The following is a 13621-nucleotide window of genomic DNA, read 5'->3' as shown; positions in this document are numbered from 1 at the left end:
AAGTATCAGTAAAAAATAGATTGCTTTTCCCTGATAAGTAGTTCCAAGTAACTCAACATATATAAATGCTATACATTACACTATTTTCACTTACAACACAAAACCAAACAAGAATTTGGCAATTTTCTCTATCTTAAATATACTCAGGAAATAGCTAAACCACATACCAGCTTGCATTTTGTAAACACAGAATAAGAAAAAAATCAGCAAACTAATAAATACTTTCAGCTCTGTGGGTCACAGTCCCTGTTATATCCTATTTAACTCTGCCTTGTGGTGTGAAAGTAGCTATAGATAATATATAAATGAACAACCATGAGATGGGTATGTTCCAAAAAAACTTTATATACAAAAACAGATGATGGTATGCTGATTTTGACCCTGTGGCTGGGCTGCTGTTTGGTGATCCCAGGTCTGGACATTGTATTTCATTTTCTAAAGATAAACTATTTGTTTTCTAGATAAAGGTCTTTCAATAAAAATCATAATTTAGTTCATTTGATAAATAAGTAATAGAACATAAAGTAATGCTTATACAAAATAGCAACAGAAAACAGCACATATTCCTATTCTCACATGTTGACCTTCCTTAAAATAGTAATATTTCATATGGAAAACAAAAAAATCAATAATAGAAAGCATTCACTATTAAAATAAGTTTAGTAACTTAAAACTAACTGTTTAAACAGGACTGGAGCCTAATTAGTAAAGAAACCTCTTGTAGCCCAGGAAACACATTGAAAACTAGGTGAACACAGACAGTTCTGGCTTTCTTACTAAATATTCTGGGTTTATTTCTAGTATTCAAATTATGGTTAATCCTAGCTACTCAGGAGGCTGAGATCTGCGGATTGTGATTCAAAGCTAGCCCAGGCAGGAAAGTGAAATTCTTATCTCCAATTAACCACCAGAAAACTGGAAGTGGCACTGTGGCTCAAGTGGTAGAGAACTAGCCTTGAGCTGAAGAGCGCAGGGACAGCCCAGAGGTCAAGCCCCACAAACAACAACAACAAAGATTGTGGTTAATGAGAAATTCACTCCAAATGAAAAATCAACAAAGTCGGTTACCAACATTATCAGTGCCTTTCCTTTTGATCTACAATCAGAGAGCTATACCTACTTAAACAGAAAAGCTGGTTTTTTTCCCATGGGATTCTAAAATTGGGTCATGACTGGTAATGACTTGGTCAAAAGCCAGAGCTTCCATTGCAATACTGAGTAGGCAGTACCAACTTTTAGAATAACTATAGGAATCACTCAGGCCAGTTGCCTAAGAACAATCCTTGTTTTTAAGTTTCGTTTTTATTAGAATAAAGTAATTTTACAAGAGGGTTTTATTGTGATGTTTACAACATGCATATGATTAAATTCTCCTGGTCTATGTCACTCTTCCTTTTTACTATAAGCTGGTACAGGAAACTGAACTCAGGGCCTGGGCAATGCCACTTAGCTTTATTGTTCAAGGATGTCACTCTACCACTTGAGCCAAGCCTTCATTTCCTGCTTTATGCTGGTTAATTGGAGATAAAAATCTCATAGATTTATCTGCTCAGGCTGGATTTGAACCATGATCCTGAGATCTCAGGATTATAGGTGTGAGCCACTACTGTCTGGCTATTTATCAGTCTTTCTTAACCATCTTTTTAATGGCTTCATTCTACTATTTTCCTATATATAATGTATTTGCATAATATTCATTATTTCATTTTCCCCTCCCTCACAACCACTTGTCCCTCCTTTCGAAACAATCCTCTAAGCATAATCAGACAGGACTAAAACTTCAAACTGTTGATTAGTTCATTGTCAATTAGGAAGCTAAAAAGATTAGGTTTGCTATGACTGTCAGAGTCAAAGAGGCCCAAGGTACTTTTCAAGGTTCAGCCGAGGCATTTTGGAGCTGAGAACAAGGCCTGTGGTATTGTCTATCAATAAACAGCTAGAATCTATGATGCGGATATTAGGGCCAGACTGAGAGGTGAACTAAAAAGTTAGAGACCGTAGATTGATTAAATACTTACCATTTACTTCTCCATTTATTGAACAAGACTAGGATATGGGGAATATAAAAAAGAAAAAAATTTGTACAAATGCATAGTAATGATCATGAAAATATCAGGCCAGACTTTATATTTACACTAATATTTACTTCTTAGCCAAAGTTCAAGAATGCACACATATAAATGTATTATATTCTATTGGACTGAAGACAATTTTATAGTACTATTACAGTAAAAGGCAAGGAAACTTACTTTCACCTTAATAGATTTTCACATAAAGTTAGGATGTTACAAATATTTGCTATCTCATATTCAGTGTTTGCAAAAGAAAATTAAAATGTCATGAACTTTGTAATGTTCATCCCCCTTTCTCTAAAAATAAGTCATGCATGCTTAAGTTCTTTCAATCAATTAATTTCTATATCAATCTTTGTTCCTCAGATAACATCCTCATAGCAGTTGGACGAAGTGTTAAAGAGTTCTTAGAGATTTATTACTCTGCATTAGTCTAGCACATTTCTTTAAATGATGTACCGATACTTGTAGTGGAGCTGTGAACATAAATCAGAATATCAGTGTCCATGATACAGGTTTATAAACTGTAGAGCTCTGCACAAAAATGGCTATTGTTCAATGGTAGACCAGCTGATTAAAACTTTCTATTTGTTTGTTTTCTAACTCCTGAGTAAACAGGTGGCGAACAGTTTTGAGACAACGATGTATATCTGTGGTTTATAAAACTGTTGATGGCTTGGATAGCTAGCATATCATGTAGAAGATGTGGTAACAAAACCTACCATCCAGACTACTACAGGAGTCACATTTCCTCAAGAATATTTTGACTAAGCTGAGAAAGGGACACCCACGGGACATTGGAACTAAACGGAGGAAAGCTGAAGCTGAGGCTCAAGGTACGTGTTTCTCTATTAGTGCTTTTTCTAACAAGACAAAAGTAAAAACAAAACCAAACACATATACATAAACATGTACTCACAGGAATATGTGTATATATATGTATATATTAAAATATAATATATAATATTTCCTCCACAGTAACAGGGGGAAAAATCAGGCAGTCTGTGTTATAACATCAGGCTAGTATTAATGTGCAACTCAGGGGTGAAATCTAAGGGCTCTTTCAAGGTATTTTTATTAGCTGACATCAGAGTTTCCAATATCTGTAAATGCTTCAGTATTCTGCAGAATGGTGCTGACTGGTCTGAAATCTCCACTACATTATGAAAATTCTGTGCTCTACATTATAACTGCCCAATTGAAGACTTCTCTTTTCCTAAAGGAATTCATGTTCACAGTTCACTTATGATTTTTCAGGAAAGGTAAAATCTTAATGAGGATATGGTTTCTGTACTTTTGAGCCACGGTGAGTGCATCTTTACACACAGGTGCCTAAAGCTTCCCCCTTCATCCATGTTATCTTCACACCTTTGACTTATGAAATACTGCCTAATTTGCTTTACTCTGTAACTACCATTTGTATGACAAGATTAAATCTATGGTATGTAAATCCTTGAGCACACATTTGCTATCTCTTGTATGAAATTAAGGTGTAATTAAAAAGCAATGAAGAAACGTTTTTAACTTTACACAAGTTCCACTGCTTAGATGGGTATTCTATGGTTATAATAGCAGCATCTCATTTTTCTACAGTTCTCACTAGAAATTAAAAGATTTTTAAAAAGCATTTATTATCACATTTAGATTTGTCAGAGAGGTACTTAGACTTTCATCTTTGAGTCTCCTTAAAAGGAAATTATGCTAATTAAAATGATACCCATGATTGCAATCAAATTAATTCACTTGACCAACTGACACAGTGATTTTACCTATTATTATGGCACTACAATTTCTCCATAATTCACCTAAGTAAACTGGACCATGTTCTCTTATTTCCAGTAACCACCAGTTCTTCTAGATTCACCTGTTAGGGCATAGTTACAGAAAAATGTTTTAATTTAGAAATCTAACTCATTATTGCAATCCCTTCTTGACAATAGGGACTGGAAATATCAGGATGGTGTTTAAGAGGGGAAAACTTAGTTACAGATTATTTTAATACCCAAATACCCTGATTTATCTGTCTCTTCACTGAAGAGCATGTCTTTTTCACAACTGACCATTTCTTTGTGTTAGAAATGATGACATTTAGTTCTTTTCATCAAATGTAACACAATTTTACTTTAAAATTAATGCATTGTACTTCTGTGTTTGGATAGAAAGGCTAAACTCTCATTTGAAAAATGAATCAAAACAGTTTGTGTAATAGAAAGTCAGTGACAGGCTGATTAGTCTACCTACCTCCTCAAATCTCAAATGTTAAACTTATCTAACTTAGTCGGAATGTGGCAAACAAAGTGGAAAACTGAAACCATTATGAAGTGGTTTAAATGTTAAATGACATTCACATCCAAATCCATCAGTGTTAACACTGATTTTTCAGGATCCCATAATTAGATATAAACCAAAGAGATCCAAAGAATTTAGTTTGTAATGTAATTAATTTTAGGACCACCTCAATTTTCAAACAAATGATATTAGAACTAACAATTTTCATGTCCAAACAAATATTTTAAGCAAATAACCATTTATCTTTGAAAAGTGATAAACAATATGAAACATCACGCACACTGTTTATACAATGCAAACTGGATTACTTGTAAAAAGCAGGTATTTTTTCTACTTGTGTTAGTCAAGCTGACAACATGATATAGAGCTCTACTCTTTAGATCTATTCACAGGCAAGGACTGCATCAGAGGTAATGTTAACCTGATTTTAAGCTATGTAAAGTAACCAAGTATGTGATGCAGTGACTTAATGACCAAAGTACATGTCAGTTTTGCCAAACTTAAGAAATTCTTGTCGGAAAGTAACAGATGTGCTTTCACCCCATAATTATTTCATTCATATGCTTGGAGTTGTTTCATATCAGTGTTAGGATACAAAAACTTTTAGCTGCTTCACAGAATTCTGTCTTTGAAAACTCAATAGAAACGTAATTTATAATATAAATACCACAACATATGGTGTTTATTCCCTAAACAAAGCCATTGTATATAGTACTTAGTAATGAGCCTTGCTATCAAGCATGTTTCAGTATTTAGCAAACAAATAAAATATTATCACCTCTAGTGACTGCTGTCATGTATCATACTAGAAAGCTATGACTAGCATTTATTAATATTACTTAATGGGTGCTGGTGATTTTCCACAGTAACTTCATGGCAGTCCTGGGGCTTGAATTCAGAGCCTCCAGCTTGATAGGCAGATACTCTACCATTGAACCATGTCTTCTTTAGTCAACGGCAACTTCTAATCATGACATTTCTATAAAGTTGTGTTGGGTTTGCTATATAGAAGACTGGTTCTTTTCCACCTTTTGAAAAAAATCAAAGAAGGTTACAATTTATAAAACAATATTATTTGGAAAAACTGGATGAAAAAGACTCATTTTAGGAGTGAAGAGTGGCTGACCATTCTCTAGCAACTAAAAAGCTTTTGTGCTGGACTTAGGGCAGCTAACAATAATCAAAGAGTTGAAGGAAGGCAGCCAGATTACCACCCACGGTCAGTAGTAAGACACCCTGTTAATAAATATGGAAGGATATAATAGGCAAGCTAATATTATTGCCAGTGCCTTTTTAAGTCCCACTACAGAAGTAGGCCTTCTCTAATGTTTCCTTTTCAGCACTTTGTACATTCCATTCATCCTCTTACTCTCACTATCTAGCAAAGAACCTGGCACACTCACTGACTATACCAGGATCATGTCTACTTCTTGCTAGAAAAATCAATGTTTCAATGAAGTTAATTTAGGGAGTCATAATAAGACAGAAAAATGGAGAAGTTATTTCTATGTCTCTTTATATCCCTGCTGGTGCTACAGACCCCAGATTTTCTTCAGAGAATTGCAGCAGTCTTTTGGTGAATATGTGGCTGAGTGATCTTTACTATGACAGGATAAAGTCTTTTCTTGCTCAAACTTTGACGAAAGTGATCATTTTGTCTGCACAGACTACACTTCTCTTTTGTTTGCATTTTGTAATATAAATGAACATACCTCTTAAACATTACCAATTTTGTGACATTATCTGGAAATACAAATCATTAAACTAGCATTTTAACCTCACAACAATTAATTCCATATATGACAGCATTTAACATTCCAAAAAATACCAAGACATAATTATCTATAACATTATAGAAAAATGCCAAAACTATTCCCGTAAAAATACTATGGATAAAGGTAACCTCCTTAATGAGCATTTAATAGTTATCCGGACTCATTTTCCTTGCTAATGCAATAAATGTGACTTGTTTGAATTACCAAAAAAATCTTCTCTACTCTAAATGTGTTATGACTCCACAACTCAATATGTTGCAATTGCCAAGAGAAAAAATTGTGTTATCAAAACAAAAAAGCATACAAAAATAACTCTTCTATTCCATTCCAATATCTCTCTAGCACCATAAAACTTGGCTATTGAAAGGAATTTTAACATTATTAGTGTTCATATACCAACTGCATTCAAAACCTTTGTAAAAAGAATCAACTGTTATTCCAAAAGAAAGTAATATATTATAGGCTGTACTCAGTCAATTTGAGCCCTGTCTATCTGAAAAATATAAACCAAAGGTGATAGGAAGATGATATCTATCTATCTATCTAAAAACACTTAATTATACTTTTAGAAAGATTAGCTTGTTTGGCTCATCCCAAATCCAAACTTATGCCATATAAGAGACCAGTGATTATAAATATGTTTTGACTGAGGACCGCTTTTGTCTTAATCAGGCATTATTTACATAATAGATTAAAAATTTTAATCATGGGTAAGGTACCAATGGCTCACACTGTAATCCTAACTATTCAGCAGGCTGAGATCTGAGGATGATTATTGGAGGCCAGCATGGACAAAAAAGTCCATGGGACTCTAATTTCTCATTAACCCCCCCAAAATCAAGAAGTGGAGCAATCAGGCCCCGTGCTCAAGTCCCAGTATCAGAACAAAAATAAAACATAATTTAACTAAAGAAGATATGTAATTGTTTTTGTTCTGCAAAGGCAATAAAGAACAAAGATTTGCAACTAGACCAGAGTCAGATGGTGTGCTTGATTGAGAAGTAGAGTTCTATCTCCTCCCCTTGAATCTGAGCTGGACACATGTCTCCTTCATAACCAATAGAAATGCAGTGCCACAATGTGTGATTTCTCAGGCTAGTTGATTGAGAGGCTGATTTCCTTATGTAGGAAATCACTCATCTTGCAATTAGACTATCGTATCCTGAAAGCACTGTGTTAGAAAGAGCAGTAGTAGGTGCTCCTAGAGTTCCAACTAATACCAGCCTCTCAATCATTCTCATCAATATCTTAAAGCTCTGACTAAAGCCATTAAGAAAAGAACCCTATATTTCCAATGTTCCAGTCCTGGCCATTGATGTTATCCTCAGCTATGACCCTAGATATTCTGGCTTAGTGGGATGCTATCTTCATTATCCTCTATATGAATTCCTGACCTACACAATTCATGAACTTAGAAAATGGTTGTTACATCAACAATTTTGTGTGTCGTTAGTTACCCAGAATCAGTAACTCAAACACTCCTGGTAAAAATGTGTATCTACCAGTGATTGAGACATTGGTATATTTAGCAAAATCCTTACTGTTCTCAATAACACATAGAAATTACACTACCATGTAAGCTTACTGAGACATTGGGAATAGAATAACTGACCTAACTGGCGTATAATAGCATTAAATTAGATAAATATTGCTATCATGACCTACCAAATATTTTCTTAAATGCTAGGTAATATGTATCAATATTTATTTAATGTTCAGAATTAAAAGAAACATGGTACTTCATTATATATGAAAAGAAATGCAAAGAAATCTAACTACTTGGGGGGGGAAGTCTTTGTACTGACAAAAAAATCACATTTCAATTTCTTAAATATATAATACGAAAAAATGTAACAGTCACATACTTAATCTTTATGACATACCATATGAGGAAATTAAGTAAATTGTACGAAGCCACATGGTGGTTACTGTACAAGTTCAGTTCTATTAGAACCCAGAGACTCATGAATGCTATACAATACTACTCTGCCTTATCACAGGATTATGTTTAGTATAGTTCATAGAGAAATTTACTTTAGTACTTAACATGTTCAGAGATTTAGTTCAAACATCTACAACCATTTACATTAACATATCCCAGAACTGCCTGTCCTACTATTAAACAGGAACAAAGGAAATTCCTTAAATGTATTAATGACAGCAGGCAAAATCAATTGCTTCTGATAGGCTTTTGTTTTGGTTTTGTTTTGAAATGCCAGGCTTTGTCTTAAGAGGCCAGGCTTTTCACACACCCATCAAGTCTCTAGGCTGCCAAAGCTTGATCTAAGTAGCAACCTGGGGATTACAGTCCTATGAATAGGAGCTAAAGGAAAATTCTATTTGTCCACAAATTAACATATTCTTGTAAAAGAAACTTGAAATTCTAGAAGATATTGAAAGAAAATCATCATAAAGATCTTGATTGAAAGTATTCATTGCTTTCTCTGAGGAAGTTTGGGTTCTAACTAGTAGTCACTTTTCCACTTACCCATGGTGTACAGATTAAATGCAATTCCACTGGTCTTAACTGATAGTTCTTTTAGAGGAAGCTCAGGGGGCATAACTGTAATGATTTCCAAGCTTACTGAGCTATTTATAAACATGCATTCTTATCAATTCATTTTTCAAGCAATAAACTGAAGCTTACATAAAGCACACCACATTGTGAGGTTTCTCAATGAAATAAGATTAAAAATATGCACAAATGATATGCATCTGAACTCAAAATCACTGTATCTCAGATTTTCTAAGAATTCTATTCATCTTAAGCTATCATCTAAGACAGGTTTTCTTTGATAAATTCATGTGAAGGTGGATTTTTCCACCAAACTAAAAAAATGAGCCACATGTAAGCCTTCTTAAAAGCACTTCCTGTCAATTGGAAATAATAATATTCACCTGTTATTAGCATGAGGCACATTGCCATTTCAAAAGTACCAGTGACTCATATTACAAATGAAGCTATTTTTAGGACAGTGTATGAATGCTGTTAATAATATTCCTTGAAAAACACAATTTGATCAAATATTTTGTAGATAAAGAATGGAAAAATGTACATATTGTTCCCAAATTACTATAAATGAGAAGTATTTTGTGGGCATTTTTATTTCCCCCCTTTATGCTGACTCAATAAATCTTACAGATATCCTAAAGCAATCTGCTGTACATTTATACACTTTTGATAATAAATGTAAAACCATTTTGTATACACTTGAGCCATCATGTTAGCATGCTGAATTCTCTTGTAATTGATGTGGCTGTGAAACCCTAACAAGAAAAAAAGTTGTCAAAACTAAACATGAGTAGGCAGAATCCTTGAATATTATAATTCCTTTGATTAAGATTGAAGATTTATTTTAAAAATAACAAACCTATCCAAAACTGTACTGGGGAAAGCCATCCTTACAAAGGAATTCTGTGGCAGGCAGCCATCTGCAAACTGTATATTCTAAAGTTCTTAACACACACACATACACACACACACACACACATCCTTTTCTTCACCACTGTCAATTAGTCATTTTCTCATTTGTCTTTTTGGAAAACTTAAGATGAGTGCCTGCCTGACCCTCACACAATGAACTGAGACTCCAGAGAAAAGCATTCCAGCTGACTGACAACTGATTACTGGTTCATACTAGAAGTGCTGACGCAACCCTCAATATACCAGAACACAACAGGCATGGTTCTGCTTTCGCTTAAAACCATAAAACGGATTATAAACAGCCAACAATGCATATTTCGTACCAAAATTAAAATGCAAGTTTAAAAATAATGGCTAAGGAGAAAGTTTCTGTAGAAGCTGGGCCTAAAGTAGGTCATACTATAGTCAGAAGAAACACTCTAGAAATTTTCCTTCTGTGAACACAAGCTGGCCTTTTCGTGGCAGTTTTCATTCTAATTAAGACAAAGGTTTTTAATTAAGCCCGGAAGATCCTTTACCGAAGGACCTTCAGTAAAGTTGTCCTTGGTGATTCTTCCCAAGGTAATTGATTTCAATTGACAATGAAGTGGATCTCTTAAAATCTTCAGAAAAGACATTTCTCTCACTGCCTTTTGCTCCAGCACACTGCAAACAGACTGAAAAACACTGTCTGCCCTTTGGAACAAGCAAGAAAAGCATTGCTGGTTTCGATTCAAGCATCTCCCTTTCATCTCAAAAGAAGGTTCAAGTCCACATAACATTTTTAAAAAGCACAGTTTGTAAATGGAGACCTAGCAATTTTCCATATTTTAACTCCCTCCCCCCCCCCCTTGGCGTTTGCCACCACTGTGAAAAGTAACTGAACTGTTACCACAGAAAGTCAAGAACTTGTTTCAGATAGTGTCAAACCAAATCATCTCTAGTTCTTACCCATTTGCTTACACACCCGATCTTTTCTAGGCTGAAAATTTATTTTTTAAGCGAAATAATACTAAAGCTGGTTTTCAGGAACCCAAACAGGAGAAAATGCTAGTTATAAATATAAGCAAGGGGATAGGATAAAGGATTTGTTGGGGGGGGGGGGGGGATCAGAAACTGTCTGACTTTGATTTTTACTTTATATAGTCCTACTATTGCTGCATTTGCATTAAGCTTGTATCTCTCTCTTTCTCTCTTTTTCCCCTTACAGGAAAGAAAAGCTGAAATAAATGGGTATGGAGGCAATTAAGAAAAGATTAGCAAACACTGCATACAGTTCAAACAAACTTGAGCTGCCTACCCTCCATTCCTGGCCAAGAGAAAAGGACAACGGCCTGAAAAGCAAATGGGGAGTTGAAGCTGGTTGCTCTAACCTTTCTGAAAAGTCTTTATGCAATCAGAGGGCTATTATTTCAAGAGACAGAGAGAAAGGGGCAAAAGATTCACGTTGCTACGGAGACCCGCAGAAGCTGGCATTCCTACATAAATTTCCATTACTATTGAAGATGGGAAAGAAAAGATATTTTCTCCAAAGTTTGTTTGGATCCCCTGGTTACTGAAGAAAGGCATTTTACCGATTTATTTTATCTTTACTTGTAAACAGCCAACCCTAAAAGAAAGAAAAGACCTAAATGTTGACCTCCTGCTGCCAACCAGTCCCCTCCACAGTGAATTAATCAACAAAGAGGAACCCCTTCAGTGGGAATTCTGAGGTAATACTAAGAAAAAGCCTTTTGTAAACACAAAACTAAATTTATGGAATGAATGTAACCAAGTGAACTAATCTCTAACCAAAAAAAAAAAAAAAAGAAAATGAAAGACAAAGGAAAACTAGATTTTTTTGGCTTTGGTGCTATTTCAACTTTATTGAAACTTGAAACGCTTACTGTAACGCTTTATAAATAGTCTCAGAGCAGACATGAAACTGTCAGGAAGAAATTTGATGAGCTTCTCAAATGAGAAAAGATAAGAGAAGGGAAGGAGGGGGAGAGGAAAGAAGAAAGGAGAGGAGAAGAGAGGAGAGATGAGAAGGGAGAGAGGAGAGGAGGAGAGAGGAGGAAGAAAATAATCACGGGCAAGTCCTTCCCTTTATCTCCCTTTGTGCAGACACCAGCAGCTGAAGAATCAGGATTAAAAGTGGAGCAGTTTATAACAAGAAATCAGAAGTTGGTAAAATTCTGCAAATAATTGGGCCGAGGGGGGAGGCAGATGGAGGGTCGTCAGGAAAAAGAATAAAGCCGGAAAATCCTTTCGGGGCTGGTGACCCCAGGGGCTACCTTGTACTCCATCCCCCATCTCTTCCATTTGCAGCTTTCAGTGCTGGCTGATTACAGCACAACTTTCCAGACAACTGTGAGTAGCTTAGCTCATAGAGAGGAGATAAAAGGAATTGGAGGCAGAGGAGTTTCTTACTGTGGGAGGGAAAGAAAGGCAAACTCAGAACCAAGGATGGTGTCACCAGAAAAAAAAAAAAAAAAAAAAGGTAAGCGATCTTTCTCCCAGCTCTTCATACCCGCCCTCCTAAAAAAATTAAGCAAATAAAATCCTAATGGAAATTCGTTGGAGAAAACCCAGATAAGGTGGAGTAAAGACTCTGTGGGGTAAACTCAGGCAGATTCCTCTCTGAGGGGGGGAGCGGAGAACCCACACATCTGCGTGAAGTTGGGGCGGTTTTGCCCGTTTCTTCTTTCCACGGGGGAGTGGAAGGCGTTGCATTTTTTACACAGCCACATGGTTCTCGCTTAAAAAGATAACAATTTCGCCAAATAGCCTACGTGTTACTCCAGAGCGGGAGGAATGGCCCCGGAGCAGGGCGAGGAGGGCTGGGGCTGGGGCGTCGGGTTAGGCGAGGATCTGAAACCAGGAAGGCAGGGCAGGGGGCCGTAGGGGCGCACGCGATGCGAGGCTGCAGCCCAAGAGGCTGCAGAGTCCGGGGGACAGGAGGGGCCGCTCGGGTGGAGGGGGCGCGCGGCAGCTCGGGCGGGACGAGGGGCAGCCTGGGCGGGAGGAGGCGCCGTCCCGGCGGAGGGGCGCGGGGCAGCCCTGGCGGGAGGAGGGGTCGCGGCGCGCGGGGCTCTCACCGCTGCTGAGCGTAGACTCGCAGTGCCAGATGTCCAGGCTGGCGGGCTTCCGGCAGGACTCCCACAAGGACAGGTAGTACTGGTGGTCTGCAGTGACCCAGGCCGGGCTCAGCACAGCTCCCAGGTCCAGACACAGTGCCAGGAAGATGCACACCAGCCCGACCAGCTTCAGCGGGGGTCAACACCGACACGCGCACCTCCTCCATGCCGCTGCCCGCTGAGGCCATGCCGGGGCGCCGCTGCCGCCCGCCCCAACCCAGGCGAGGACCCCAGGCGAGGTCGCCAGGCGGGACCGGAGAGCCCGGAGCCCGACCCCGTGAACAGCAGAACCGCTAAGCGCGGGGCTGGTGTCCGGCGATCAGCGCCTCCTGCCGAGCCGCCAAGGTGGGTCGGCCGGGGAGAGTACTGGCCCGCGGGGAGTAGCGGGCGGCAGAGGCGACACCGATCCAACCGCGGACCTTGGCAGCGCGCTCTGCCGGCGCCCGTGCCCGCGCCTGCTCCGCCCGAGCACTGCCCGGCTGGCTCCGCCCCGAGCCCGCCCCAGGCTGCAGGAGGCGGCGCCTAGGCAGAGGGGCGGGGGATCCGCATCCAGGCGGCGTCCCGCCTGGGTTCTGGGAGCTGGTACTCCCGCCCTCTCCGATCCCTGCGTGATTGCTACCCAGCCCGTGGCCCACCCTTGACCAAGCTTGTCTGAGGTCGCTCATTGTCCTGCTCGCCCAGTCACGAGTTTCCTTTGCTTAGGGAGTAAGGGTGGGTCGTTTTCTCGAAGGTTTTGCATAAAAATTCCTAGTTGCCCTAGCCTGTGGCCTTTGGGGCAAGATTAGGTCCCCAGTCTCAGTGATAAAACACTTTCTTCCTGGGCCAATTCCACATCTCTAGGGATTTGTAGGAATGAAGAGGAAAGTAATGAAAGGCATTTTGCCCTGTTTTCAAACCTCGATCAGGCTGAGAAGCCCCCAGGACTTTATTTCCTTAGTTCTTTCTCAAGCTTGCTGCCGCTTC

At 38.5% G+C, this 13621-nt stretch overlaps 1 protein-coding gene across 1 annotated transcript in view; it reads right to left on the bottom strand.

The window, feature by feature from the left end:
* Tmem47 (transmembrane protein 47) overlaps positions 1-13111 on the bottom strand; it is a 28408-nt gene extending 15297 nt beyond the window's left edge. Inside the window, 2 exon segments of the mRNA XM_048336267.1 lie at positions 12620-12794; positions 12796-13111. Coding sequence (XP_048192224.1) covers positions 12620-12794; positions 12796-12846 — 226 coding nt within the window. The 5' untranslated portion in view covers positions 12847-13111.
* Positions 13112-13621: the final 510 nt, after the last annotated feature.

The sequence above is a fragment of the Perognathus longimembris genome, chromosome 28 (assembly GCF_023159225.1).
Source record: "Perognathus longimembris pacificus isolate PPM17 chromosome 28, ASM2315922v1, whole genome shotgun sequence".
Taxonomy (NCBI): domain Eukaryota; kingdom Metazoa; phylum Chordata; class Mammalia; order Rodentia; family Heteromyidae; genus Perognathus; species Perognathus longimembris.
Note: the sequence above shows the minus strand (reverse complement) of the source record. Positions and strands in the feature narration are given on the sequence as shown.